The sequence below is a fragment of the Apaloderma vittatum genome, unplaced genomic scaffold (assembly GCF_000703405.1).
Source record: "Apaloderma vittatum isolate BGI_N311 unplaced genomic scaffold, ASM70340v1 scaffold14104, whole genome shotgun sequence".
Lineage (NCBI taxonomy): Eukaryota > Metazoa > Chordata > Aves > Trogoniformes > Trogonidae > Apaloderma > Apaloderma vittatum.
The window spans coordinates 14,095-40,771 of NW_009713342.1; the positions used below are offsets into that span (position 1 = coordinate 14,095).

Below are 26,677 nucleotides of genomic sequence, written 5' to 3' on the forward strand. Positions count from 1 at the left end.
TTTTTTAAAACCAGAGCCAAATACCTTACAGTGGAAGTTTGTGAATTCTCAGCCCTAGGTACTCACCTGTAAAACTGGAAGTCAGTTCTGACTGCAGTAAATTACACCTAACAGAGATGAACATTAAAGAAAAACTCTGTCGTGCTGCCAGTTTATACATTTTTGACACTTTTTCACAATTACATGTTCTCCAGCTAGTTAGAATAACTGAATTTCGAAAATTATTCAGAAACACACTAAATATTTGTGTGCTTTCCATACAGGCTACCTGATATGCAGTTTTCCGTTGCTGACTTTTTAGTTTCTTCTTTGGTACTGTGACATAAAAAGGCCTGAGTCCTTGTCTCTGTGACCAAGCACAGATCACCACATAGCCTCAAGAAAAAAAAACAAAACCACCAAGACAAGCAGTTCAATTTCTTCATGAACTAAAAGTTCCACTTGATAGATCAGCTCTTGAACTTAAAAGCTGATGGCTATGGAACTATCTACAGGAATTAGCCTGACTGCCAGAGCATGAAATAAGATGCCGAAATGAGCCCACCGTGTCCAGATGAATTGCAGGCTCCTTAGAAATGCTACTGAACACAACGTCCTGGTCCAGTGTTTGCTGCGGTATATTTTCCAGTCATCTGATCTACCTCACTAAGTGCTCAGACTGTGCCTTTCACATCCCATTCCAGCAGCAGCCCTTGGGAGGCCTGGGAAACTCTGACCTTTGAGGTGAACCAAGAAATAAGAGATAAGAGTTTGGACACTAAAAGGAGGCGAAAGAATTGGCAAACACAACTATTCTGCCAGCATTTGGATGCAATGAAGCATTTTTTATAAAAATATTTCAGCAAAGTATGCTAATTTGTGAAAGGTAATGTCTCTGCAAAACAATAATTTGTGATCAGCCTTGAGCAGGAAATACACACACACACTGTTCAGATGTGTGCCCCTGCTCTGTCAGAATAAGGAGACACGAAAACTTCTTGAATCAGAGCAGTAAGGGAAGCCAATCCACACATACATTTGGAGAACACACCTTTTGGGTGAACTCTTTCAAAAGGTTTTGTTTCATTCTAAAGAAAATAAAATTTAATCCTCCTTACTTAAACCACAGTATTTAGGTCACCATCCCTGGTTAGCAGGAGCCTTATTAATACAGAAGGTGCATTTGCATTCCAAGGGGTACTGTGTGAGCTGTGTCTGCCAGGACAAGGTAAAGCACAGTGATGGCATACGGCTGGGACAGGAACAAAGATGGGTTTTGTCTGAATGATGAAAAAAAACCCCAGAATTGGATTTCGTAGCTGTCAAAATGAGCTTTTGCTGAGAAGTACTACAGCTGTTACCTGAAAACCACGAGACGAGGGTGTGACTTTTTTACTTTAGAGAAAACAAATATGACAGTTGATAAATTTTTACATCATATTGTAGACAATAAAAAAAACCCCACAACAATTTTAAAACTGCACAGTGAAGTTTTATAAGACACAGCTGAGGAACTTCAGCTTTTTACATTATTTAAATCAAATACATACATTAAGAGAAAAATAATGGGAATGTAAGTTTGTACTTATTTCAAGAAAATAGATTCATCTGACAAACAATGTTTCAAGAGTAAATAAACCTTGTAATGCAATTACTTCATAACAAATGCACATCAAGCTACTGCAGTCCTATACATTGTACTTCAGCTGTCAACAGCCAATTCATCTGCTCGGTAGCCAGGACACTTCATTTACAACACGTGTAACAGCACACAGATGGTAAGATGCACAAAGCAATGTATGTAAGATAAAATGTTACAAAACACTTGTCAAAATAAAATATATATGCAAGTCATCCCTAGTATTTACAACAAAGTTTTAAATTAGAGATCGTTCAGAAGGCATCTCCTACATACGAATGCCACACATACAGAAAAAAAAGCAGGAAGGCAGTCAAAGAAAGGTACTGTGTTAGTTATGGCTAAAGACCTTTGGCTCCAAAACTCTGTTACAATTATTTTCCAAAGACAACTAAAATGTGGAATATTTGAGTAGTCTGTCTTTGAGCTCCGTTATTCCACTGACCACTAAAACTCGATGTGAAATTTAGCATGGCAAGAGCCACTTGTAAAACAATCTTTATTTTATACATCAAATGCTCCGAGTTAGATGCAATTATGGTTTGGCATTTTCCTAACTCAGTGGGAACGCATTTGAGGACAATTATATTTTATTGCATCTCATGCATAAAGTCTGAGGTTATCTGCTCAGCAGGCCATCGGAAAGGCTCTGGCTGTGCTTTATCCAAATGAGGCACAAATGTGCTTAGTAGTTGCCCTAGAACTTTTTAATAGCAACTTATAGCATGCAAAAGGTAGAGGAAAAGAGCAGATGTTGCCGTGATACCTTTCTGATCATATATAAGTTTTGTCCTCAGGAGGAGGATCAGGGCAAGAGCTGCTAGAATACAAACTTTTACATTGTAGCTGCAACTCTTTTTCCCACAGACTCTAAAGTCAGGCTGAACCCCAAGTGAATCTTTGTCTCAACTGCTGGACAACATAATTGTGTGTTTTCCTTTAACTATACTTTGTTTAAAAGATTATAGTGTAGTCTAAATTTAGCCTGCTTTGTTATATTTTATCACTTAGTTGCAAGGTCAGATTGCAAAAACAGACACAGAGATTATAAAACAGCCGTGTCTGTAAGTAGAGTACTATATGTAAAACTGTCCTGAGTAATCCACACCATGAAACGTTTGGTTTTTTTATCTCTTTGATATTCACTTCTTGAGAAAAAAAATGCCACATCCAAAACCATATGCAAACATTACTGTCCATTTTTAGGGCTAAGGCACCAGCACTATGACATGTGAAGAGCTTTCATGGGCACTGACATGTCAGAAGATAGATCTCAAACCCCTTTTCTGCCAGCACTCCACAGAACGGAGCCCTGAAAAGAAAGAGGTTTTAACAAAGATACGTACGTAAGAGTGAATCTCGTAACGTCTTCAGGTCCAACTGGGAAAGTTTCTGGGTGAGTGCTGCAATCCAACCTCAGACATGTTTTTTTGCATCTAGAACAAGTTTTTCAAAATGTGATTATGGAAAAAAAATCATCTCCACTTCCACAGGACGTGAATCACTTTGGCTTGTGGGCCTCCATGGCAAGTACCCACAAAAATGGTTATAAAAGAAACACAAAAGGGTTATTCATTTAAGGGGAAGGGCATGCATCCATGCCTGAATTTGGAAGTCTGCTCCTTGTGTTTAAAGTGAGCATTTAGAATTATCTTTTTTAAAAAATCTAGCAGAAATGGCTTGTTTGAAACATCAAAAGAAATACAACCTAGCCAGCTTTTTCCACTAAGTTTCCGATGTGTTTTCTTTTCTCTGAATCTTTGAAAATGTCAGTGCATATTTCCCGTTTTTAACTGTTTCGGGTCATCTTCCATCGCTATGGGAAAGCACAAGCAATGAAGTTCACTATGCAGTGAACAATTCAGCTGAACACCACCAGACTTTGCATTATTGCTGAACTATATACACAAGGCATTTGAAATGTAGAGTTGTCAATAGACGTCATTTAAAATCAAAACCACAAGCCTGGGCTTTTTGTTAATTGCCACAAAGTTATCAAATCACAAAATCTAGCAACTAATGGGCTTCACAACACTGACGATAAATAAAAATATAGAGGTAACAATAGTAGTAGGAACAAATACATGTTTAAAATAAGGCTTTTTACATTGTTGTTAAGATGCCTGGCCTCTAGCCCCTTGTTTGTTCTTCATATATTACAGATCGATGGCAAAGCTGATTGTGTCCATTGTCAAAAAATACCTTTATCATCAGATAATGCCCCTAATCAGCAGCATAGAATAAAGTATTGTAAAGACATTCATAGCAAATCAGTTCTGAAACAGATGGAGTTTTTCTTTCCTTCCATATTACCAGCAGTCTTGTCATCCTTAATGAGAGTTATCAAGCAGAAATGAACAGTGATGCAAATATCAGGATCATGTTTCTTCCTGGTGGCTTTCTAAAAGTTACTCTCCCACTTCAACTTCACATCAGATGCAAATCGTAGCAATGCAAATCATGTATTGTATATGCTGGCCAGAGCTGACCTTAATGAGTCAGGATCTTCCCCTTCCAATACAGACTGACAACTCTGAGATAAAATTGCATCTTTGGTCCACACAGTTTCTCTGTCCCAGTACGGAAGAAATAATTGGTCAAAACCCATTGTCGATTGACTGTGTATAGGAAGCATGGATCCAGACTGCTTCAATATATTTACAATACCATTCATCCATTTCCGAAGTCAAGCTATATAAACACAAAGTGTGAGAACACAGCCAGCAGTCAGCACGTACTGTCTCAGCTCTGACTTTGTACATTCACATTATCTCCATTAGAAAATAAAAAAATACTTTTTACACAGAGAAATAAGCATATTGGAAATATAAAGAAGCATCTCCCAGGCAAAGAAGTGCGCAAAAAGGGATATAAAAGCTGTATAGCAAGGAGCATACATGCACGCAGTATATTGCTGTGCCTGAAAGTAATCAATCTGAGATGCCCTGGGCTCCTTGTTTCCACTTGTGTGCAATAAATGCACATGTCTTTATAGTCATGGTTCTATATGACACAATAAAGTTTCCCTGTTCCAATCTGGAATATGGTAAGGCCTTGCGGGATGTTCTCCTGCCATTTGGCAATTTAATAGAAAAAGACAGGAAGGATTAGGGTCCATTAAATTCTGCAGCAGCTGGTTAATCGCATGGGATGTTTCCAACTGATTTTAATGGGTTGTCTCCGCTCAGAGCTCCAAAAGAAAGGAGAAAAGTCTCCTAAGATTCCTTGCTGACATACCCCTAAGGAAAAATTCCTCCCTATCCTAAATTTGGCCATCGAGATAAGGTAAAAAAGAATGAAATGTTACAACAACCTGCATGATTACAGCACTACTTGAATATAAGAAACAGAGATCAAATACTGCTGCTTCAGAGTAACAGCAAGTTGTCTTTGTCAGAAGGGAGACTGCTCTTCATCAGTGATGCTGGCACTTGGCAACATCGACTTCAGGACAGTCTTGAGGAACTTCGTTCTTCTTCTAGACAACAGTGGTACTTCTGGCTCAAGGTTTTTCCTCCAAAACCGGAGATCCACTGAGCTTGAAATAACCGTGTCTCCAAGGTCCTTCCCTGGAGCAAGACTCCCTCCGTGTCCTTCCCAGGTCCGTGGCCTCTCACTTTTTAAAGGGGGTGAGTTTGTTGAAGGTGTGCCAGAAGAGCGATGGCTTCCGCTTGGGTTCTGCCAGGGCAAAAACCTGCTGCTGCGGGATGCTGGTAGGCACAGTGATGTGGCGCTGATGAATAGGATGCAGGCTTTGGTGTGGAGGAGGCACAGGACACCCGTTATAGCCTACGCCTGCAAAAGGAACAGTTTAAGATAGCCTATGAGTCAGCTAGCAGAGCAGCCAATACTGGGAAAATTTAAGCACAGGACTATGGGATGAATTCAATGGTCAATAAAGTCAGCTTGATTTCACCATGATCTTGAATGGAAGTACTACCAGAAGTTGCCTTTTCTGATGTTAAGTTTTTTTAATTGCTACATTGGTTTGGCTTAAGAAGAGAATAATGCCAGTAAAAATAACATTACAGAATGACCAAAAATAAGCAGCAGTTTAGCAACAATATAGCCTGGCTATATTGTTTGCGCAAGTAAACCCTGGTATTTCAAAGGAATGACTTAACCCAGTAGATACTTGCATTTTAGTCAACTCTCAGAACAAAGCTGGCTAAAATATTGCTACCAAGAAAAATATTTTTTCAATTTGGAAAATGTTTTTCCAGGCTAATATTCTCAGACTTTGACCTTTGTGCATTCTGAACAGAATCTCCTGATCACAACTTTCAGCCACTCCTCTAAAAAGACAGATTTTATAGGTATATAGAGAATGATAAAGATAAAATGGTTTAATAATATTCATCCCAGGGAGCAGAGGACTACCTAAGACAAACTCCTTCATTACTAAATTCAGACTTAATCTGGTCCCATTTTCTCAATTTATTCTCTCAACACACTATTTACCCAAATTTGACTCTAAAATGGAGAAGGATAAAATCACATTTTCTAGGAGAGAAAAGGAATAAAAAAGCCATTTCCAGAGAAACACATTTCTAGTCCATCCTTCCTTCTAGCCTAGGGCAGAAAGAAGCCATTCTGAGTTTGTTATCATAAATACAGCAACATGTGGCTTGCAAAAGAACTTTAGGATATTTTAAACAAAGCATAGAATTGCTAAAGAGGAGCAAGCTGTTTGAGTAAAAGCAAATCAGTAACTCTAATTTCTAACTTAAATCTCTGCATGCACGTTCTTACATCATTAAATAACCCACGTGCCTTACCTCTTGGGTTTCTTCTTTAGCAAAGAGAATACTGACTTGCCTGTTCGAAGGAGATTGGGGAGCTCACTGTCTACTAAACAGTTTGCAAAGGCATTGGAATTTGATATTAAGATACAGGTTAATGGAAATTGTTTTAAATCCATGTAAACCATGAAAATTTTTTTAGAATATTGGAGAAGTCAACTGTAGTCAGGTTATGCTATTTCCTAGGATGAAGAACACTGAAACATAACAAAGCAATTCTGAACACCTACCTTTAATTTTTCCATGTCTTGACTTACGAGCATTCTGCATGGCTTGTTTCTTCTGGTTTTCTGAGATTTCCATTCCTATATAAAAATGCAAAGTAGGGTGCTGGTATGAAAACACTGTATCTAATACTGGATCACATTAAATTAAAACAAGTAAGTAAACTATATTTTGAAAAAATAAATTAGTTAATCTTAACAGCAATATACCTCAAGTTTTGAGAAGCGTATCTTACTTTGTCGTAAAAATTTCAAGATAGTTTTTCACTGGGATAATAACAGAACATCAGTATGCCTGTAGATTACTGGTAAAAGCTGCTTTCCAGTTCCTGTGGACGGTAATTACTGGGGAACTAACCATACAAAAAGTTCTCTTTATAGATAAGCCCAGATAACAAGAGACTTAAAAAAAAGTGTAAAATAACACTTCTGAGAGCTACAGGCCACGAAGTAATCTCTTTTCACTCACTTTGAGCTACCTTGAGGCCACAAATTGAAGTCACTGGTGTTGCAGTAGTACAAATTTGGGTATCACTCCCTCCAGTCAGAAAAGACAGTATCACGTAACCTGTCAAACACCAAAGCAGGCTGTGATGTGCTTGTGGCTCCATCGGACTGGGGCTGGATCCCTCACGCGGGTTTCTCATGTACTTGGTTTGCATACTTGTATGACTTACATGACGCTCTCATATGTGACCAACCCTGTGCTATTTACTGTCATGTGACAGGTGGAGGAGATGCAAGACAGCTGCTATGAAAGGTGACACCAATGACTGGTGTCATGTGAAGCCCACGTACGGCCACTCCAGTTTCCTCTCCCTGTGTACAAGACAGTTGAAGATACACAGATACCTTACATCTGCACAAGGAAACAATGGGGTGAACGTGCTGTCACTCAGATGCAAGCAAAGAGCTCAGAAGCTGCAATTCGAATGAAGCATCTGGTTTGGTTCCGTTTTGCATCTTCCTGTATTTCTCCATACTTTTAAAATTCCCTTCTTTTTTTTTTAGCTTGATCTTTTTTTTTTTTAAGACTGAACTTATGAAGAAGTTATTACAAATCAGGCTATTAACTTACAATACAACAGCAGTTAGCCATAATTTTGGGGTAGCAGAAGTTTATTTTATTCTGCAGGGTTTTTTCCTTTATAGAAACAAGGAAACATTTAAGAAAATGAAAGCAATTTCATCAACAGAGATCAGACCACTTTCTTAGGATTGCTATTAGTGGTTTGGAGAAGGATTTTCTAGCTGTGGTCTTTTCCTCCCGTGTACTCATAATAGCTAAGAAAAGTTAGATATGGTTTGGGCAAAAGTGACTTTGAAAATAGAAGTAAAATGCCATTTGCAGTTCTGAACTGGAAGAGTATGTATTTGTTCTCTGAGTGGCTAGATTAGAGGCTTTGTGTGAAGTCCAGCAAGATAACTTACAAAATCAACAAGACAAATTTAAACCTGAGGTTAAGAATACTGACAGTTGGTTTTGGCTAAAGGAAATGTTCAATTATGCCTGTAAAATGAAATTTTATAAAAGAAGCAGTCCTTTGGGCAACAGGAGGAAACATCCAAGCTGCTGTGAGTTGCAAGACCAGATGGGCATTAGCTATTACAACTCAAACGTCTTTCTTCTGGTCCATGATACCTGTGACAAAACAGGTACTTTGGAATCACGAGTTGCAACATTTGAAAAGCAAGTTTCCAGAAAGCTGGTTGTTGCATGGGCAGAAAAGACTGCATGTGTCTATGTGCCATCATCACAAATACAGTTTTGCATTATGGTGAATTTTACTTCACTATATTGCACAGTGCCTGAAGAGCAGAAAGCACGATGGACCCTCCCATGCAATCCTTGTGCTGAGCACCTTGGGAATTTGTGTTCAGCCCTAAATAAGAACTAGTGCTATTAAGACAAATCTCATCATTAACCCTGCTAATGCCACCACTATTGAATGGTTACCCCTTCTGAATAACATGTGTTGATTTTCACGAGGTCTCAGTAGAATAAATAATTACACTTAGGGCTGTAGCTGCTACACCTTTGCAGTTTCCTCATGCTTGGGGATTTCTGCAGGAATGTCACTTAGAAGGAATGGTAACACCCCACTGCCTGCACAACACAGACCTGCTGCTGCCCAGCACCAGCAGTAGTGTGAGCCTCAGAAGTATCCTGTGTGCAACATTTAAGACCACTCAACATACACTCCTAGTGCTCCATAAAGCAACTGCTGCAGGAGGAGGTGTAGGTACAGATTTGAATAGTTCAAGAACGCTCCTCAGAAAGGATGGGAATGGAAAATGCTCACATTTTATCTTCTTTTGCTCAGTCCTGCTCACAAAAGTGCAGGAGCTGTGATTTATTCCATATCACCCTTCCATATGACTATACTACTGTTCTCATATACTGGAGTGGAGGCTTTCTGTAACTTTGTTGCAAGAGGGCTTGTTTCATTATAATTAGATTCTCTGCATTGCTTTATTACCTCCTGATCACCTTCACCCTTCGGCAATATTCACTTTTTAGGAGTTCTGGTTAGCTCAATTTGGAAAGGCAGCCACCGTCTGTCCCCCGTGACTGAACAAGCTCTACACAGAGCAATCTGGAAAAGCCATCAGTTTTGTGCCCAACAGTTCATCATGTTGCACCATGATGTTCAGCACTGGAGAAGATTTGGTTTTGAAAAGTTTGAGGAAAGTTTAGTTGTGGCTGCTTCATTGTTTCCTCAAGATTTGAGGTGATTTGGGTTAATTACAACAGTTGGTGCAATGGGGAAGAGTTAAAATTGGGTTTAGAGTATGAATTGGTAAAGTGAGAAGCATTTTCTTCATCTTATAAACCATCTACAAATGGAGGAGGCTGTACTTTTGTCATATTGACAACAGTATCAAACAAACAAAAGCCACTAAGATCCAAAGGTTTATTAATTTTGCAATCTAATCTAATTCCTAATCTAATCTAATTCCTGTTCTTCTGACCAAGTGTTTTAAGTGAACATGGAATTATATCATCCACTTCACTGCATTTCCAATTTTAACCTGCTAGCATCCAAAGCCTAAGCCTGAAGAGTGTTATGAAAAGGAGTAGTTCTCATGCAGTTAACACATACAGATGCACTAATATTTTCATTGGTTCTTTAGGAATATTAAAAAGAATTTTATTTTTCTTACTACTGTTGCTGTCTTCTTTGTCTACATTTTCTCAAAGAAATTTTGCTGGAGCCTTTGACAGTGATCTTAAAGGAAGCATGAAACTATGCAAAAAAACCTCCCAAAATCCAACCCCCCAAAACCCAAAACCTATCTTAAATATACATTCACACAGAAGACACTCTCCTTAGAATGTCCCACAGACTGTGGGTCTAAAGACGATCTTAGGATTTGCTAACTTTCCCTGCTCACTTGAGGATGGGCTTGATTTCTCCGTGAACTACCCAGTGGTGCTATTGTTGGGTTTGTAACTGATGGCACCACACAACTGCACAGGCGTTCCGGACACAGGAGATGCCATTATATGACATGGACAGTATAAATCTACAATTACTGCTGCTTGGCTTTATAATAAACTGTCCTTTACAAACAGATGTTTCAAGCCAATAATTCACGCAAAAGTGATATGATTTTGGATGGATTTTTATTATTGATTGGTCTCTGTGAATTGCTTCTTGTCTTATCTTTTACTTCCTTCTGCTCCATAACGCACCAGAATCACACGGGTTATGCTGTGACACGGATATTGCAGCTATCTGCCCTGGACCTTTGGCCCACAATGACAGGGGAAACACACCTGAAAAGCCTTTGCTTACACAGCTAAAGGTCATGTCAGGTAAGAAAGAACCAGCAGTCCCAGAAGGCAGAGTACACATCTGCACAAAGCATAAAGAAGTGTAAAACCAAGAACATTCCCCTTTGTTTTGACCACCTTTTAGAGAGGAAATCCTTCCACTCACCCATTTCCTTGTCTTCCTGAACTCTTCTCCTTTCACTTTCGCATGCTTCCATCCATCTCTTTTTATCTTCCTGTTTTTTCGCACAGAACAAATGAATCTCTTCTGTGGTTCTGTTTATTATCTTAAAAGCATTCTTGACATTAATGTTAAAGTCTTTGTCTCTGCCATCTTCAGTGTCCACAATTTCCATCTCATCCATGTCAATACGGTCCTTATAATATAAGATGTCCCTTCTCAGTAAGTCCTTCTTACAGAACACAAGTTGATGGTCAAAAAGGAAGAAAGTCCTCTGCTGGCTTTTGCCTTGCTTTGATATTTTGGTCAGTTCTCCTGAGTGGATCAGTTCTGAGCTTCTGGCTAACACATCTGGTCCCTAAGAAGATACATATATATGTAGTAAGTAAATAACATTTTAGGATCTTACTGTGTGCCTAAACAGTCTTGTTTTATAATCATGTTTTAAGTTCATTTGTATTTCTTGTATTTTTATTATTAGATTTGAAAACCTCATAGAATGTAGATATCTCATACAGGCAAACTCAACAAGTGTGGTTCTGCTCTACTTTATATCTGCATAAGGCAGGAGAAAACTTGTTAAAATTGGTGAAGCCAGTTCAAGTTCTGACAGAACTACTAAAAATTCAAAGGAGACTCTATAGGTCTAGCATTTTAAAAAAAAATCCATTTTGTCATCTCAGTCCAGTGTCATCTCAAAGAAAGACAGAGTGAGTATCCATGTTAATACATGCTGCTCTTCCTGATTTACAAACGAGGTAATCAGTAACAGAATCACTGCAAATGAAGCAACTGGACTTTTAACTGAGCAATGACCAGCTGAAAAGTAGGCATGATAAAATACCTGCTACACAGAAAGACATATCCTGTAGGGCACATGAAGTACTGTACACAGTACCTTTGCTCAGGACAGGCTGACACTTACCTCCCAGTCTACAATTGAGACCTGCCAACGTGCAATCTTGTCTATGCTTTCTAGTCTTCTTTTCCGCTCATTGATCAGGCACGCTACGTTCTTCATAGCCTCATATGCAGCTTTTATATTGTTATAATCACTGTGAAATATAGGCACGTTTCAAAGAGCACTTATGCAATGGATATGATGCAATCATAATCTGTGACACAGTAATTGAACTATTAGCCTGCATTAGCCATTTATCCCTCTGCTCAGGGTACTTAAGTAAGAAAAATGTGATTCTCAGCTATCCTGACCCTCACATTCTAAGTCTGTACTATTCAGTGCTGCTGTACTGCTAGGCTTTATCCTAGCAAAATATCAAACTGGTGGAATGAGGCAGAGGAGGTAGATTAATGAGTTGCAATATTGTCTCTACTGAAAACAATGGTAGAACTCCCACTCACCTCAGTGCTACCTACATTTCACCAAAGGGATTTGGTTTTAAACAAGATTTTAGTAGGATTTTATTGGGAAGGGCATTTTTTTAATCATGTTTAACAACTGTATTTTTTTCCTTATTCCCAGTGGCTGGGTCAATGAACGCAAATGTAGAACGCTATGTGGGCAGAAAAAATACTGAAAGCAACCTCAGACAAGGTATGCAAGGGACCATGGGCACTAGAGAGAAGATTTAAACACAGTGCTGACAAAGTTGCCTGTTTTCATGGAACAATTGTGTGAGAGCCAAGACAGTCACCTTCTCCTGTCTGCTCCAGGTCAAATGCAAGCCAAGCCTCCCGTCCTTCTTCCATTGCTCTGCTCCCCCCTTTCTTTCCCTGAGCTCCCCCTACACTTATGAAACTCCTCAACCAGAGGATTTTCACTTCCCTTTGAACAGCATTCCTCACTCCTTCACCTTCCTCAAGTGGAGTCTTGGAGAAGAGGGAAGGAAACTAACATATTCTTGCCTCAGAGTCCCAGCAGAGCAGCTGCCTTCCCTCCATTATCAGAATGCTTCTTGCAGAAAAGGGAGCCAAAGGTAGAAAACAGCAACAAACAGCCAAAAATAAATCTTGCAAAGGGCTCAGCCTCACTGTCCTTTTATCTGCTTCTGTCTCAGCTCCTATTTTCATGGGCTGCTGCCTTCCCTTCCAAATCTGCACATTGCTCTCCTCTCTCTGTATCTATAGCAACTCTTCCCTGACACACTGTATACAAAAAGTGAGATTAACAATAACAGGATCATACCAACGTCAGGGAGATGTCCCACAGGGTGACCGCATGATACCCATGCCACTACTCTTGCCCTCCCTTATCTCAGTTCCTTCTTTCTCTCTTGGTGTGTGTGTGTTATTCCACACTTGCTGCATAACCTGTGGCCTTCACGTCAGGCTGTGTACATTAGGCCTTCAAACTTTTTATGATAACAAAACAAAAAGCTATCAAAAAAAGCCCAGCTGGCTGGAGCTTTGCCGAGGCTCCATGTGGGTGTCAGCCTGCCTGTCTGTGAGCATCTCTGTACACTGGGTGCCTCTCTGGGCTTGCAGATGTCCCTGGATGCTGTGTCACAGAAGAGAAAACCAGGCACTACAGGTGGACAGTGGCAAGACCATGCTGTCACTTCAACTGCAGGTTTAATAGCTCACAGAGTAATCTTTCTAAAATTAACAGCAGTGAGAGAGATACTCAAGTTAGTAATTGTTATTGCAGGACTTCCCAGGTAGCCACAGAATTGAATGGAGGCATTTCACACTGAACGTCAGTACTTCACATCCCCTATGCTTTGTCCCTGGCAAAAATCCTGTCAACTCCAAGGGGAGTTTTCTCAAGGTTAAAGAAGTGCAGACTTTAGCCAAGGAAGCACTGCCTCAGGCTGCATTTGGACTTCGAGCACAGGAGTCACAATGGAGCATTTTCCATGTGGTTGTACAAGGTAAAAAGGCAAACATTTGAAGATAAAATCTTAATTTAGTCAAAGATTTAATCAGCTCAGGGGTATACTAGAAAGGGTAATAACCTGTAACTTAAATTTATATTTATCCCAGCTGAATATCTAATATGTGGGGTTTATTGCAAAAAATCCATTGTTTATTATCAGTAAGTTTCTAAAGAATATTACCTCTAAACTTGCTTAGATTGTGGAGTTTTTTCTATGGCCCTTTCTACCTTTTCTTTTTTGTCCCTGACATTCATGCAGCTTCCCCCGTTCTTCTGTGGATTTCCTTCTCCTTCATTCCTTTGACACATGAGCTTTTTTTCATTCTGATGTACACATCGCTCCCTGCATCCTATTTCCTTTCCTTCTCCCTCTTACACTTACTCCTCATTCTGTCTTCCACCCTGCCAGTCCCTTGTGCTGCATTTTCAGGCAGTGGTTTTGCCAATATTTACAATGGTTCCAGGATGCCAACCTAGTAAGGAGCTCCTGCCTATAGCGGTCAATGGGAGCTTTGTTCCTGTTCTCAAAAGCCTCAGTGTTGTGTCACCAAGAAAGCTTGAGTAATTAGGTGTTATTATTATCCTAAGATTTTTTTTATTCTCTCACCTGTGCTCCTGAGTGGTGTATTTGAGCAATTCTGCAAGCTGCAGAGGGTATTTGCAGATTTTCTGAACAGGTGTGAGAAGAAAACCATCAATGGCAATGTCAATCATCTGCTGAAGCAAGCGACAGGCCTCAAAGAAGTGACGGTATTTTCCCTGTTTCATTAGCTTGGAAAGTTCAATGCAGGCACTGGGATGATTGTTGCAATACTCTGAATAAATAGCAAAGCCTTCTTGCTATTAAAAAAAAAAAAGTCAAAGCTGTAACTAAAGGATTTTGTCTATAAAGCAGGAAATATAATTTTGTAACATCTACTATATTTAATAAAATTATTTAATCCATTTCCTATATTGTTTCCAGGCTGATCAGTCTTGAAACTATGCAGAAACCTACTTTGAAACTGGCAAAATTTCTTTGTAAGAACACAGAAGTAAAGACCTCCACTGAGACAGGATAATCAAACGCACTTTAAGAAATACTTTTCTTTGGGCAAGACAACTTTAGGCTTAGCAAGTGTCTATCATGCACTCTCAACCACTTTCCCCACCACCTTTTTTCCTTATTTTCTTTAGGAAGTTTTTGCATGCCCAGTATGAGATCATTGCAAATAGTCCAGCTCAGCTGAAATCATTACACTTTTGAGAGGGAAACTGAAAATTGTGTACAAAATTACATGCTTGCTAAAGATGAGTAGAGATCTAAAACATTTAAGTAATTCTTTTTCTGTGCATTGTTTTATATTCTAAAATGCTATCTATACATACTTTAGTATTTGATAAGCACTTGTTACTAAAATCCCCTCCTAACATAGTAACATCATTTTCTTATCATATTTTATTAGTTTCACAAGTAAAATTGACTTTTGCAACATACATGTTGAAGAAAGCATGACCCTATTTCACTTAGATGAGGTTCCTCTTTGTTGTACTGTTTTTCAAGATCCTTCAGAAACTTCCTTTGGAACTTGTAGATATCTTCAATATTTCCAAAGATGGTGCTTAACTGAGCTGCGGTGAACATTCCTGTATGTTTGCGACACTGCCGAATATAACCCTGGAAATGAAATAAAAAGAAAACACAACTCATTTCAGGATATGAAAACAGGTTCTACCAGAGCTGGCACACGCCCTGTGATCTTTAGGCAGGTGAGTTATTTCCCAGTCACAGACACACACATGGACACGCAATTTCAGATTTGCATCTGAAATGTTTATTCTTGCAGTCCAGCTTCTGTCTCACAGTACCGTAAATGATTCAGGGAACCAGAAACCTGCAGATTGTGTAAAGCCCATTCGCATCTCCTTGCTACGATTACCTGCCAAGCCAGAGGCAAGCCCAGTGTAAGTCCCCTGCGTGTTACCCCTATAGCTGCGACTCTTTCTCATAGCAGTTGCTCTATGCTATAACATTTCTTCTCTACGCAGCTAAGAACAAAGCCTAAAACAATTGATGTAAAGGCAATATCTATTACTGCTGAACTACTGGCTCCCTAACCAGAACTAGTACCGTAAACAGTAGTTACAGACCAGACCAGAGTGAATTTGATCCTGAAAGCATCTGGACAAGCTCTGCAGCAGCTCTGCAAAGAATCTTCCTGAAAGCTAAGCCTTCCAAGTAACAGCTCTGAAAATAACTCTGAACAATCTAACAAATTATTAATCTTAGCTATTCAAAAACTGGTTTCACAAAAGCCTGGCTATTGAGCAACACCCTAAGCAGTACCCATGTGTTACTACATGTCCTGGTTTGAGCTGAACAGAACAAATTCTGTTCAGTGATTTTACTTCTCAACTAAGTCCCTTCTAAGAAACATCACACCTGTCTTGCACTTGCTCTGCAAGAAGGACACAGTCGAAGCCAGAGAAGCAAAATGAAGAACATGCTACAACGTTTTCAGAATGCTGCTGTTAGATAAAATCAGTATGGTACTGGCAGGATGTAAAAGTATTGGCAAGACAGCACATAAAAATACATCACTTTTCTGGCTTTTTTCTCTTTACTTTTAAGAATATATCAGGGGTCCAGTTCACTTTATTCATATCCAGTGATAAGTAGATACACAACTGAGTCCTCCAGTTTTAAAACAAATTCTGTTCTGCCTTCCAGTACTTAAAGGGGTCCTAAAAGAAAGGAGGGACTCTTTATCAGGGAGGGTAGTGACAGGATGAAGGGTAACGGTTTCCAGGTGAAAGAGAGTAGATTTAGATTATTATATGTTATATAGTACATAATTATATCAGAATACATATTATTATGTAATATATATTATTTTATAGTAGGAAGAGATTCTTCTCCGTAAAGGTGGTGAGATACTGGAGAAGGTTGCCCAGGGAAGCTGTGGATGCCCCATCCCTGGAAGTGTTCAAGGCCAGGCTGGATGGGGCTTTGAGCAAACAGGGCTAGTGGTGTAGAGGTGTCCCTGCCCATGGCAGGGGGGTTGGGACTAGCTGATCTTTAAGGTCCTTTCCAAGCCAAACCATTCTATTAGTAACTGACAGTAGATCACATTGGCGTTCACATAACCAAGAAGCAAAGGTGTGATCGGAGGCCTCTTAGGGCTGAAACACACAGCAACAGCTGCCACGCACAGCCAGCACATCCTCAGGTTCCTGTTTCACAAAGCCGAGCGTGCCAAGGAGGGTACAGCGCAGGAACAGCTGCTGAGCTCATACTTGTATCAGTTACGGCACCAGGATATAGATGAGTGCGAAGGTTAACTGGTGTGATAGGGGTTATCTGCCAGGCTCCTCCATTTGGCTTCTTTCAGGCAAGTTTCCCCCAAGTCGCTTTGGGAGCAGACAGCCGTAAAAAGCCATGCAGTTGCTCTGGTGAGGTCTATCAGGAAGCAACACTGAATATATTGCTGGCACTGTTAGGAATATTGTGGTCTCTCCCCCAACGATCTGCTCTGAGAGCTGTGTAGCAGCTATGCTGCAAGCCAGCTACCACAGGTACTACGCTGGGAGGATAACTCTGGCAAGGAAAACTAATTTCTGTGCAGCTCTTCTAACATGGACTGTGGACACTCCTTGAATGTAATGTAAGCATGAATATTTCTGGGTATATTCAAGCTTCATGATCCCAGCCCTAGAGATTAACCCTACTGCAGAGCTTGCAAATTTGGATTACTATCCGCAGTAGCTTTTCTGGCTTACTTTTGAGTATATCTTTTGGCCTCATGTCCTGCTTGCACCACCTTATAGATTTACTTTGAGGAAAACAGACCACCTCTACCCCACACTGAACGTGGAGCACCACTTCTCTACTTGGAAAATGTGTGTTTGCACTCTTGTACTAAACTCAGAGGCATGTCAAGATTTTTTAAAAAGAGGCACAGAATATATGTATTAGAGAAAAGTAATTACTAATATCAGTCTAAGAGTTAGTAGGTCAGTAAAATATGAAAGTCATGTCCTAGAACTCAGCTAACTATTGTAGCGACACAGCTGCATGTACAAATTCCTCCCTGATCTCTTACGCCCACAGTCAAGCTTACTAGCTTGAGTAAACAGTGAATCTAAATGACAAAACTTACATTTAAAGTTTTAGAATTAGCCAATTAGAAACCAATTATTGTCTTTCTGGTTTCCCTTTCTTTTCTTCAAAATGCATAAAAAAGACCTGATTTTAAATCAGAACAATACACTGCTGTCTTGTCTACTTTGTTGTCCCTGAAACAATCTAATGATGAGTGGTGGACTAAAGGGTGACAACATGACAAATACAGAGAGAGATGCAGTAAACCAAGGGTACAAAGAATATTTTGGTAGGCTGCTTAGCACTCTTCCAGATGCTAACCACAAATATAAGTCAAATACAGGTGAAATGCATCACAGTCCACATTAGAAGATGCAACTTCACTGAAAAGCGTTAAGAAGCTTTTTGTCCTAGTGTGAGGCTCCAACAAAACTTGAACAAAAAGCAGAAAAACATCCACATTTTATGGTTCAAACAAGTGAGGTAGTTGTAAAACACCTTGAAAGATTCTTTTTTAGCTTTTAAGTATCCACCAAAAATCTCTTTGTTTTAGAAAATTAAAAAAAATCTCACTCAGCAAATACTCTTTTTGCAAGTTACTTTCAAAAAGTTTGCCCCTGAACGGTAACTAATTTTACTAAAGTTAGTAAAAGTTTTCTGTCTAAACCAAGTGGTAAAAATTCTAAATAAATTGAACTTCTTTCACTTTTTCCATGTCAAAAGCAGAATTGAAGTTTTTTTCCCTATGAAAAAGGGGAGTCGTGCCTTGTGGCAGTTGGCAGAGAGGAAAGCCATAAGAGGATACAAGAAGGGTCTGAGCGACAGCCTCAGAAACGCAATTGAGAATATTTCAATATGAGAAACCACCTCGGTTCTCAACTTATATGGGATGTTTTGTGCACATTAGGTCAGCAGAATGCCCCCAGGTTAAAATATGTACCTCACAGATGTCCTTGAGGTGCTTGATATAGACTCGTTCTGTGTTCATAATTTCCTGTATAACGTTGGTTCTCATCTGATCCTTGTTTTCAGCTATTTTCTGCCGATGCTTGCTAATATCTGCATCTTGTTCTTCATCCTGGATACTACTGCAATTTTCTGGTACTTCTTCCTGATTAACTCGCAGCTGCGGCCAGAACAAACAAAGCAAACTAGACGAAGGCAGCAAACTTTTACAGTATGTGATAAAATCATTACAAACGTCTTACAATGAAGAGAAGACTTGCTAGAGAAAAGTTCCCATTCTTAGTCTGTAGAGATGGTTTCACAAAAGGATTTATCTCATTTTACTCACTGCATTTTCTAGTAAAGTGTTAACATTTCTGTCTAGTTAGATGCATGGCTTTCTACTCACATTATCTGAGAGGCACCATTGTTGTGTTGCCTGTATAGTTTTCAGGCTTAAGCTTAATTCTGACTGTTACTAATAATTTATGTGTTATTTTGGCCAAGACAGTACATTGGTAAAAGTTACAAACTTTTAAATATTACACTTTGAAATAGTTTCCCTCTGCCCCAGTTCCCCATCTGTATGATGCAAATAACAGCACCTCCTTTTTCAACTTTTATTCGATTGCCCATGTTGGCTGGAGATCTAGGATAGGCAAAGGCAGGAACCATCTCTTGCACTTCGCACAGTACTTGAAACGGTGTGGTCCAAGCTTCATTACAGGCTCTCAAAAAGTATTTAAAATTAATTTCAAAAACATGGTTCAATTTTATACCATTCGAGAGTTATACTGTCATTAATGTGGCTGAGTTCTGATTGGGGATTTCAGACTGTGAATCAGACTCCTACACAATGTTGTGATAACAAATGAAGACGTATTTTACCAAAAAAATCCCTGCAGCACAGCTTTTCCCATTCCCTCATGAAAACTGCATCGTCTCTGTACACACAGACTGCTCCAGGTTGAGCTTTCTGCTGCCCTCATTTCTGCTTGAGAAACTTCTTTGGTTACAAAAGGACCACAGACCACACAAGGAAGCCAGAGTAAAGGGTGTCAGACGAGCTAAGGGATCTCGGGGTGTGGATTCTCTGTTGTTTTTTTCCCTTGTTAAGTCACCAATATTCAGATACACAGATGACAAGGATCAGGCCCTTCACTTAAATGTAATGCCACGACCATTGCTGTTGCACTCCGCCAGGAATCTTGTGTGACAATGGTGCAAAATCAAGAGTTACTCACCCTGACAAAGCTAGCTGGAAACCAGGCTTCCTTGTCCTCATTCCTTCCCCACCACCAGTCTTTGTTGGAAGCTTCTAGAACTCTAATGACATCTCCAGCTTTGAAGCCCAGCTCTTGATCATCCATAGTCACATGGTCCCAGAGAGCTTCTGCATAGACAATGCTGCCATCGCTTATCAGCTGAGATGGGAAGAAAATGAGGTTGTGAAGTACAAAAGATCACAGAATCACAGGATCACAGAATGTCAGGGGTTGGAGGGGACCTCAAAAGATCATCTAGTCCAGCCCCCCTGCCAGAGCAGGATCACCCACAATAGGTCACATAAGAACATGTCCAGGTGGGTTTTGAATGTCTCCAGAGAAGGAGACTCTACAACCTCCCTGGGCAGCCTGTGCCAGTGCTCTATCACCCTCACAGTGAAAAAGTTTTTTCTGATATTTTTGCGGAACCTCCTATGTTCCAGCTTGTACCCTTTGCCCCTTGTCCTGTCATTGGATGTCACTGAAAAGAGCCTGGCTCCTTCCTCCTGACACTCCCCCTTGACATAATTATAAACATTTACGAGGTCACCTCTCAGCCTCCTCTTCTCCAAGCTAAAGAGACCCAGCTCCTTCAGCCTTTCCTCATCAGGGAGATGCTCCACTCCCTTCATCATCTTTGTGGCTCTGTGCCGGACTCTCCCAAGCAGTTCCCTGTCTCTCTTGAGCTGCGGGGCCCAGAACTGGACACAATATTCCAGATGTGGCCTCACCAGGCAGGAGGACCTCTCTCGACCTACTAGCTACCCCCCTTCAAATACACCCCAGGATGCCATTGGCCTTCTTGGCCATGAGGGCACATTGCTGGCTCATGCTCACCCTGCTGTCCACCAGGACCCCAGGTCCCCTTCTCCTACGCTGCTATACAATGAACTGTTTATAAATACCTCACTAGAATGCCCACAATTACTCCTATTACAGGATAAAACTAAAATTCTGAATTTTCAGAAATCTATGTGTATATTTATTAGCGAGAACAATTAAAGCCCTACTCCAGAGCAGTACCATAGGCTAATGAGTTACACCCGCAGAGAAGTACTAGTCACTGCATTCTTCCCTTGGCATCTGCTCATGGGCCCTGCCAGAGAGAGGACATGGTGGCTGCTGGATTCTTCTCTATGCTGGCTACGGCCATCACACTTTTTATTAATATGGAACCTCTGAACGCTGAAACACACGGCGCCATACCCCGCTGTTGTTATAGCAATTCAAAGCCCAGGACGTTACCTCGTTAATTGCTAGCTGCTCCCCTCCGGGCTGCAGGTACCTGGGGGTGGCTTGGCAGAGCTCCTCATAACTGTAATCTTCCTCACTGCCATTGTCATCCACTAAGGCTGAAGACTCAGTCCCACCATCTGCAGCAACTAAAACAAAGGGGCAACAGCTGTTTGCTTCATCATTGTTATGATTCCCCCCCAAAAAACAATGCAAGAGGAATCACTGAGGAGTTGCCTTTGTTGTCATGAATACAACAATAACAGCAGAAGAGGAGGGCAGCAGACTTCTCAGGAAAACTGCTTTTCCGCCGTTAAAAACTTTTTTACTCTTCTTTGGAATTCTCTCATTTAGCAGCTGACAAAACTGAAAGGTTCTCCTTTTTGTGTACAAAAAATGGAACTTACAGGCACAATTTATTTATTTTTCACCCAAAGGAAATCTCAATCCGACTTGAATCACTCAATGTCATTTCCCGCACGGCAGATGAGAGAACTCCAGCAAGCCCCCACTGGCAGTCAGAGGGGGCCATTGTCAGCCCCAGGCTGGGTGACACCACATCTTCTGCAGGATGTCACCACCCAATGTTCCCACCCACCCATGAGAGGGGTGGGCAGCCCTGGCTCCGAGTTGGCTGCCACCACCTCATCCACGTGCTGGGGGGAGGCTCTGGCAGCACTGAGATACCTTCGAGGCTGCCCCAGGGTGACGAGTCGGACTCAGCATGGTGTAACTGCCTGAGAAAAATACTTGTTCTAATCGCCCCAAATCACAAAAAAAAAAAAATAATCTTGATTTGACAATTGTGTGTTTTCTGAGCAAAGAGGCAGCTTTGTAAAGAACCGTGGCCAGAACTAGGATGGGCTTCATCTTATCAAAGAGCCACATAAAAAAACATCATCTAAGTCATTGTCACTATGCACATGTAAATCTGCAGCTACTGTGTAAAGCTGTAAAACACATTTGGGGTACGTCATCCCCTCTGGGGTGGTAGATCCATGGGGCGATCATCTCCGTACTGGCAGATGAAGAGGACTGGGGACTGATCTCAGGACCATGTGATGAGTGACCTCTACATCGCTCACTGCTAGACCCATGCAGAGCAGGTTTGCCTTTGAAAGCCAGCTGTAGTGTTCAAACAGAGCAGGGGATGAGCTAGTAATCAGGAAGCATGCAAGACCAGAGTGCACTCTCTGGTCCTCCTGGAGGCTTATACCTGTGGCAGGCCCAAGCTGTGACTAATTAGACAGTCTGAAGATCATACAGTGCTCAAAAATCCAATAAAAGTAAAAAATAAAAAATAATTTGAAAAACAATTCAGAACGGGCTGCTAGCACTGAACTCCTTTTCTAATGGTTACTGTGACCCAGATAAACTGCCACGCAGCCTGCAGAGCATCTCTCTCACTCCCAAGTGCCTGGGAAGGGACCTTTAAGAGGAATTATTGAACTGTCCCTTCCACCCAGCAGCAAGGCTGAGCAGCAGAGCCCAGACCCTGCCTCTCCCCTGCCCTGCTTCAAGCCTGGGTACCGCCTGCCCGCTGAGCTCTGGGCGGGTGACAGTCATAAAGAGATGACTTCTGGCTTTAGTCCACACACCTACACAGCTAACAGGCACGTAGCTGCCTATCTGTTCTTTACCTTATCAGGAGAAACACTTCAACCCCCTCCTTATAGGTGCTTTTACCCTCACTAATATCTTTGGTCACTTGAGTATTAATTTGCAAGAGAGATCAAAGCTGATTACTCCAAAGAAAAAACTTGGAAGATTTCTCTTTTCTTTAAAAATGGAAATATATGACAGTCTTGATGCCACAGCTGTTCAGTTGTTATCTTCTGCTTCCCAGCATTTTAAATACACATTCACATTAATGGTATAATCTGTCTAATCAAGAAGAATGCAGCATCCCTATTTAAAAAAACAAAGATTCTTTCTCCCTACAGACTCATGAATCTGAGCACTGATAAACTTCTGAAACACATCTTGTGAAACTTACTTAAACTGCTTTATTTAAAAAAATCTGCAAATAACTAATTTATTAGATCAGTTTTTAGCTTATAAAGTGACACTCAGAAAACTAATCCCAGTGATCTTTTATATATCTCCACTGTACTACCAATAGTGCCTGTTGGTTTGTTCCAGTAACAACGGTACACCAAAATAACCTAATTCATTTGACTCCAAACAAAAAAGAACTGCAATTTTGAGACCAGTAAGTGTTCATTATTCTGCACCAAATCAACAAGCTTACATTGTCTCCATAGTTAGACTCAAGCAAAAATCACTCACTTGCATTCTGCATCTATTCCCCTATTGTTTACAGGCAGTATCAGAGGTAGGTGTGGGCTTTTCTGATCGCACCAATGGGATGCAAAAACTTTAAAAAGACACCCTGGGACTGATTCGGATGTCCTAGCAGCTTTGTCACCAGTATAAGGAGGCAGGCTGCTGTGGATTGACACGGTATAAAGCGGGATCGGAATCAGGTCCCCTGACTGCCTCCATTTATCAGTTCAATCTAAAAACAGTGTAAAAAAACAGCAAGAGAGAGAGAAAGAGAGAGCAAGCACGTTCTACTCACACGTACCCATCTGAAGGCTTTCCAGGCTCCAAAATCGTCCCATTCCCCCCCTGGCTACCATACTGTCGCCAGACTCGTCCCCAGGGCAAGGGTTTGACCTCTCCCAGGTGATGCTTGAGCTGGTGGAGGACCACAAAAAGCTCTGAGATACCCAGGGCACGGAGAAACAGCTTGTTCACCTCCTTCAGCTCCCGGCCGTGCTGCCGAGGCCGAGCCGGGCTGGGAAGTGCCAGCAGCTCGGGCTCAGCCCCGGCTGAGCTGACATCATGGGGTGCCCTTAGGGAGGAAGTTCCAGAAAAGAAACAAAAACCTGGCTGCCTAGGCCCGGCCGTGCTGTGCCTGCGGCCGCCTGCGCCACCCTGACCGCTCCCAAAGCGCCTCTGCATCTCGAACACAGCGAGCCAAGCAGTACATTTGTTTTTCATTACAGCAGCTCAATGCGATTTCAATCTATATTCAAATGACAGCAATTCAAAGGGAAAGACTCTTTGGACGGGAGCTGGGAGTAACTTGTATTACAACATTGTTCAGAGTATCGGTCTATCTTTGCTGTATTATACCAGTTAAAATTCCAGTATAAATAAACAATGCAGGTATTTTTTGCATGGCTATTAAAACTTCTCTTACTTACAGGCAAATGCTGTATCATTATTTAGGGCACAAGCAGCCAAAGTGTTAAGGCTGCAGCAGACTACTCCCAGGAAAAAAGGAGAGGACAGAGACGTTTTCAAAGTTAATTCAGCTGCTCCAGAAAATAGAGAACAAAGCAGGAAAGTACTCAAACAGCCCAGCTTTCACTGGGACTGACCCAGACAGGGCACCACCTCATTCATTCACCATGGGCCAGCATTTATCACATCTGCATCGTTCTGCAGTGAAGCTGGATCAGTTCATGCTGTGGAAGGAAAGGCAGGAGCTGAGGGCAGAGCCTGCTGCAACCAGCACTTGTACACAGCACTACATTTACCGTTTGGAAAACTCCATAATCTTTATGGCTCATTCTTTACCTGCAAACCGTGTCGCTCAGCTGAGCCTGTCTTTTAACAGGGAACTGCCTCCTCCAGGGATGTGTTCACAAAAAAACACAGTGACCTCTCAACACCCACTGAAATCACATGGTTTTCCCCAGCGCTGCCTCAGAAGAAGGAAAGCCCAGACATTGTCCAGCAATACTACAGCCAGCTGCCTACAAAAATCCAGGCTGTGCCGCACTGCACAGGGCAGATAGGAATTCTCTTCCGAATCCCCAAACTTCCCTATTGTTTCTTGCTGCAAGGACACTTCTTGGATAGCACAGTAAGAAGCTACTATGTATTATAAGATGTCTATACACATCCCCACACATTTTTCCCAGCATTAAAAAAAAAAACTAAACAACCCAGCAAACAGAAACGACACCAAAGTGCTGATGATCCTGGGACCTGCAGGTGAAGGCTTCACGCTTTTATTCAACCAAAGCATGAGCTCTCTGCCATGTCAAACCTCTGTCTGCAGAGGAAAAACAGCTGAACTGCCAAAGAAAATGAGATCAAACCCCACATGACTCTTCTAGAAACACACTCTGAAAAGCAATCATTTGGTTTGATTTTTGCAGAACAGAACAGACTATGTGCTTCTGCCCGAGGACTAACCCAGTTGCCACTGTGGGATGCTGCTGGCGGAGCAGGGGATCTGTTCTCCCTCCTCTGCACGGGTACTTTTGGAAGCTGCAGCCACAAACTGCACCACCACTAAAGTACTCATTTGGGGTGGGCCGGTGGTGGGTTCATTTCCTCACAGGATCAGCCGGGGACAGCAGAAGGCGCAGGCTGCCCTTTGTAGAGGCGGTCCATGGCCACCCTGTCCAAATGCATGCCCAGCTGGCTTCCCCACTGCGCAGGGCGCTATGAAAAGGCTGTGGGTAGCACGTACTAAAATACTAAACCTAAAAGCTAGTTTACCCACCTCAAGAAAATCCAGTTCTAGATACCCCTCTGCTATCATACGACCCCCCACCCCAGAGTGCCTCCCACCCACTGCTCTGACAGCAGCCAGTGGCAGAAGCCCAGGGAAGAACATAAAAAGAGATGAGGCATGTAATGGCATTTTTCCGATGTACTTGCCTAAATTCCAGCTGTGTGCTGATCAGAGTCAGATCCCTACTAAGGCAGAAATTACGTCTTTGTGTTTAGTGAACTGGATTTTTCAATTCTCTTTTCGAATTTCTGTAAACTTTTGGGATGTGAAATATCACGTGTAACAATTGGTTTCATAGTTTAATTTTATAGAGTGTGAAAACTATCTTCTATTTTGAACTTGCTATCTGATTATGTCATTTGGTGCCCTTTAGTTCTTACATTAGTGGAAACAATAACAATTATCTGTTCATTTTTCCTATGCCAATCAGACTTTTATTGCCCTATTGTCCTTTTTTTTCCAAGTTGCAGAGCCCTAACTGGATTAATCATTTCTCACACAGAGACACTGAGTAGGTTTTCTTGTCCTTTTGCCTTTCTCTGTATCGTTGCCTCTAAAAAATGCCTTTTGATGTGGAAAGGAACAGGGGGAAGAAGGCCACACTAGTGGCGCAATTGGCCTTTCTCTTTTGTTCTCTATTCTCTTCTGACAAATTTCTGCTGTTTTATTAACTGTTTTGACTGTTACCATGCACTGAACTGACATTTTAATTAGGACTGCAAGATCTCTTCCTGAATGGCAATATCCAGCTCAAAGTCCATTCTTCTGCAAGAAGATCAGGCTTGTGTTCCTCCGTGTGCACTACCTTGTCTTTAACAACATTGAATTCACCTGCTGCCAGTGCAGTGCGTTGTGTATTGGATCACAAAATCCTTCTGCGGCTCTGTTCAAGCAGCTTGTGCTTTTAGCGCTGTGAATAATTTAGTACACAAGCAAGAATTATGGTTTCATTCTATACCTCCCTTCCCACATTATTTATGAACACAGCTGACTCCACTCATGAGCTCTCTCCTTAAGAAAACTGACTACTTTCCCCTTCTCTGTTACTCAGTACTTACTCACTTGTTAGAGCATGGGAGGATCTTCTCTTACTCCAGGCCTCTTAAAAGACATCTGTAAAAGATCTTGTCAGAGGCCTTTTTTGAGATCCAAGTAGCCTATAGCTACTGAATCCCCT

General features: G+C 41.3%; 1 protein-coding gene across 4 annotated transcripts in view; it reads right to left on the reverse strand.

The window, feature by feature from the left end:
- Window positions 1-5,231: 5,231 nt before the first annotated feature.
- SPATA13 (spermatogenesis associated 13) overlaps window positions 5,232-26,677 on the reverse strand; it is a 45,777-nt gene continuing 24,331 nt past the window's right edge. For 2 of the 4 annotated variants that reach the window (XM_009868332.1, XM_009868333.1), the window contains 9 exons: window positions 20,976-21,112; window positions 19,710-19,889; window positions 18,461-18,646; window positions 14,917-15,096; window positions 14,047-14,279; window positions 11,529-11,658; window positions 10,589-10,961; window positions 6,651-6,725; window positions 5,232-5,407 (listed from right to left, as the gene is read on the reverse strand). In XM_009868332.1, the coding sequence (XP_009866634.1) occupies window positions 5,232-5,407; window positions 6,651-6,725; window positions 10,589-10,961; window positions 11,529-11,658; window positions 14,047-14,279; window positions 14,917-15,096; window positions 18,461-18,646; window positions 19,710-19,889; window positions 20,976-21,112 (1,670 nt within the window). Of the gene's footprint in view, window positions 5,408-6,650; window positions 6,726-10,588; window positions 10,962-11,528; window positions 11,659-14,046; window positions 14,280-14,916; window positions 15,097-18,460; window positions 18,647-19,709; window positions 19,890-20,975; window positions 21,113-23,550; window positions 23,606-26,677 lie in introns of those variants that run through there. The other 2 variants (XM_009868334.1, XM_009868335.1) reach the window with 2 other exon arrangements.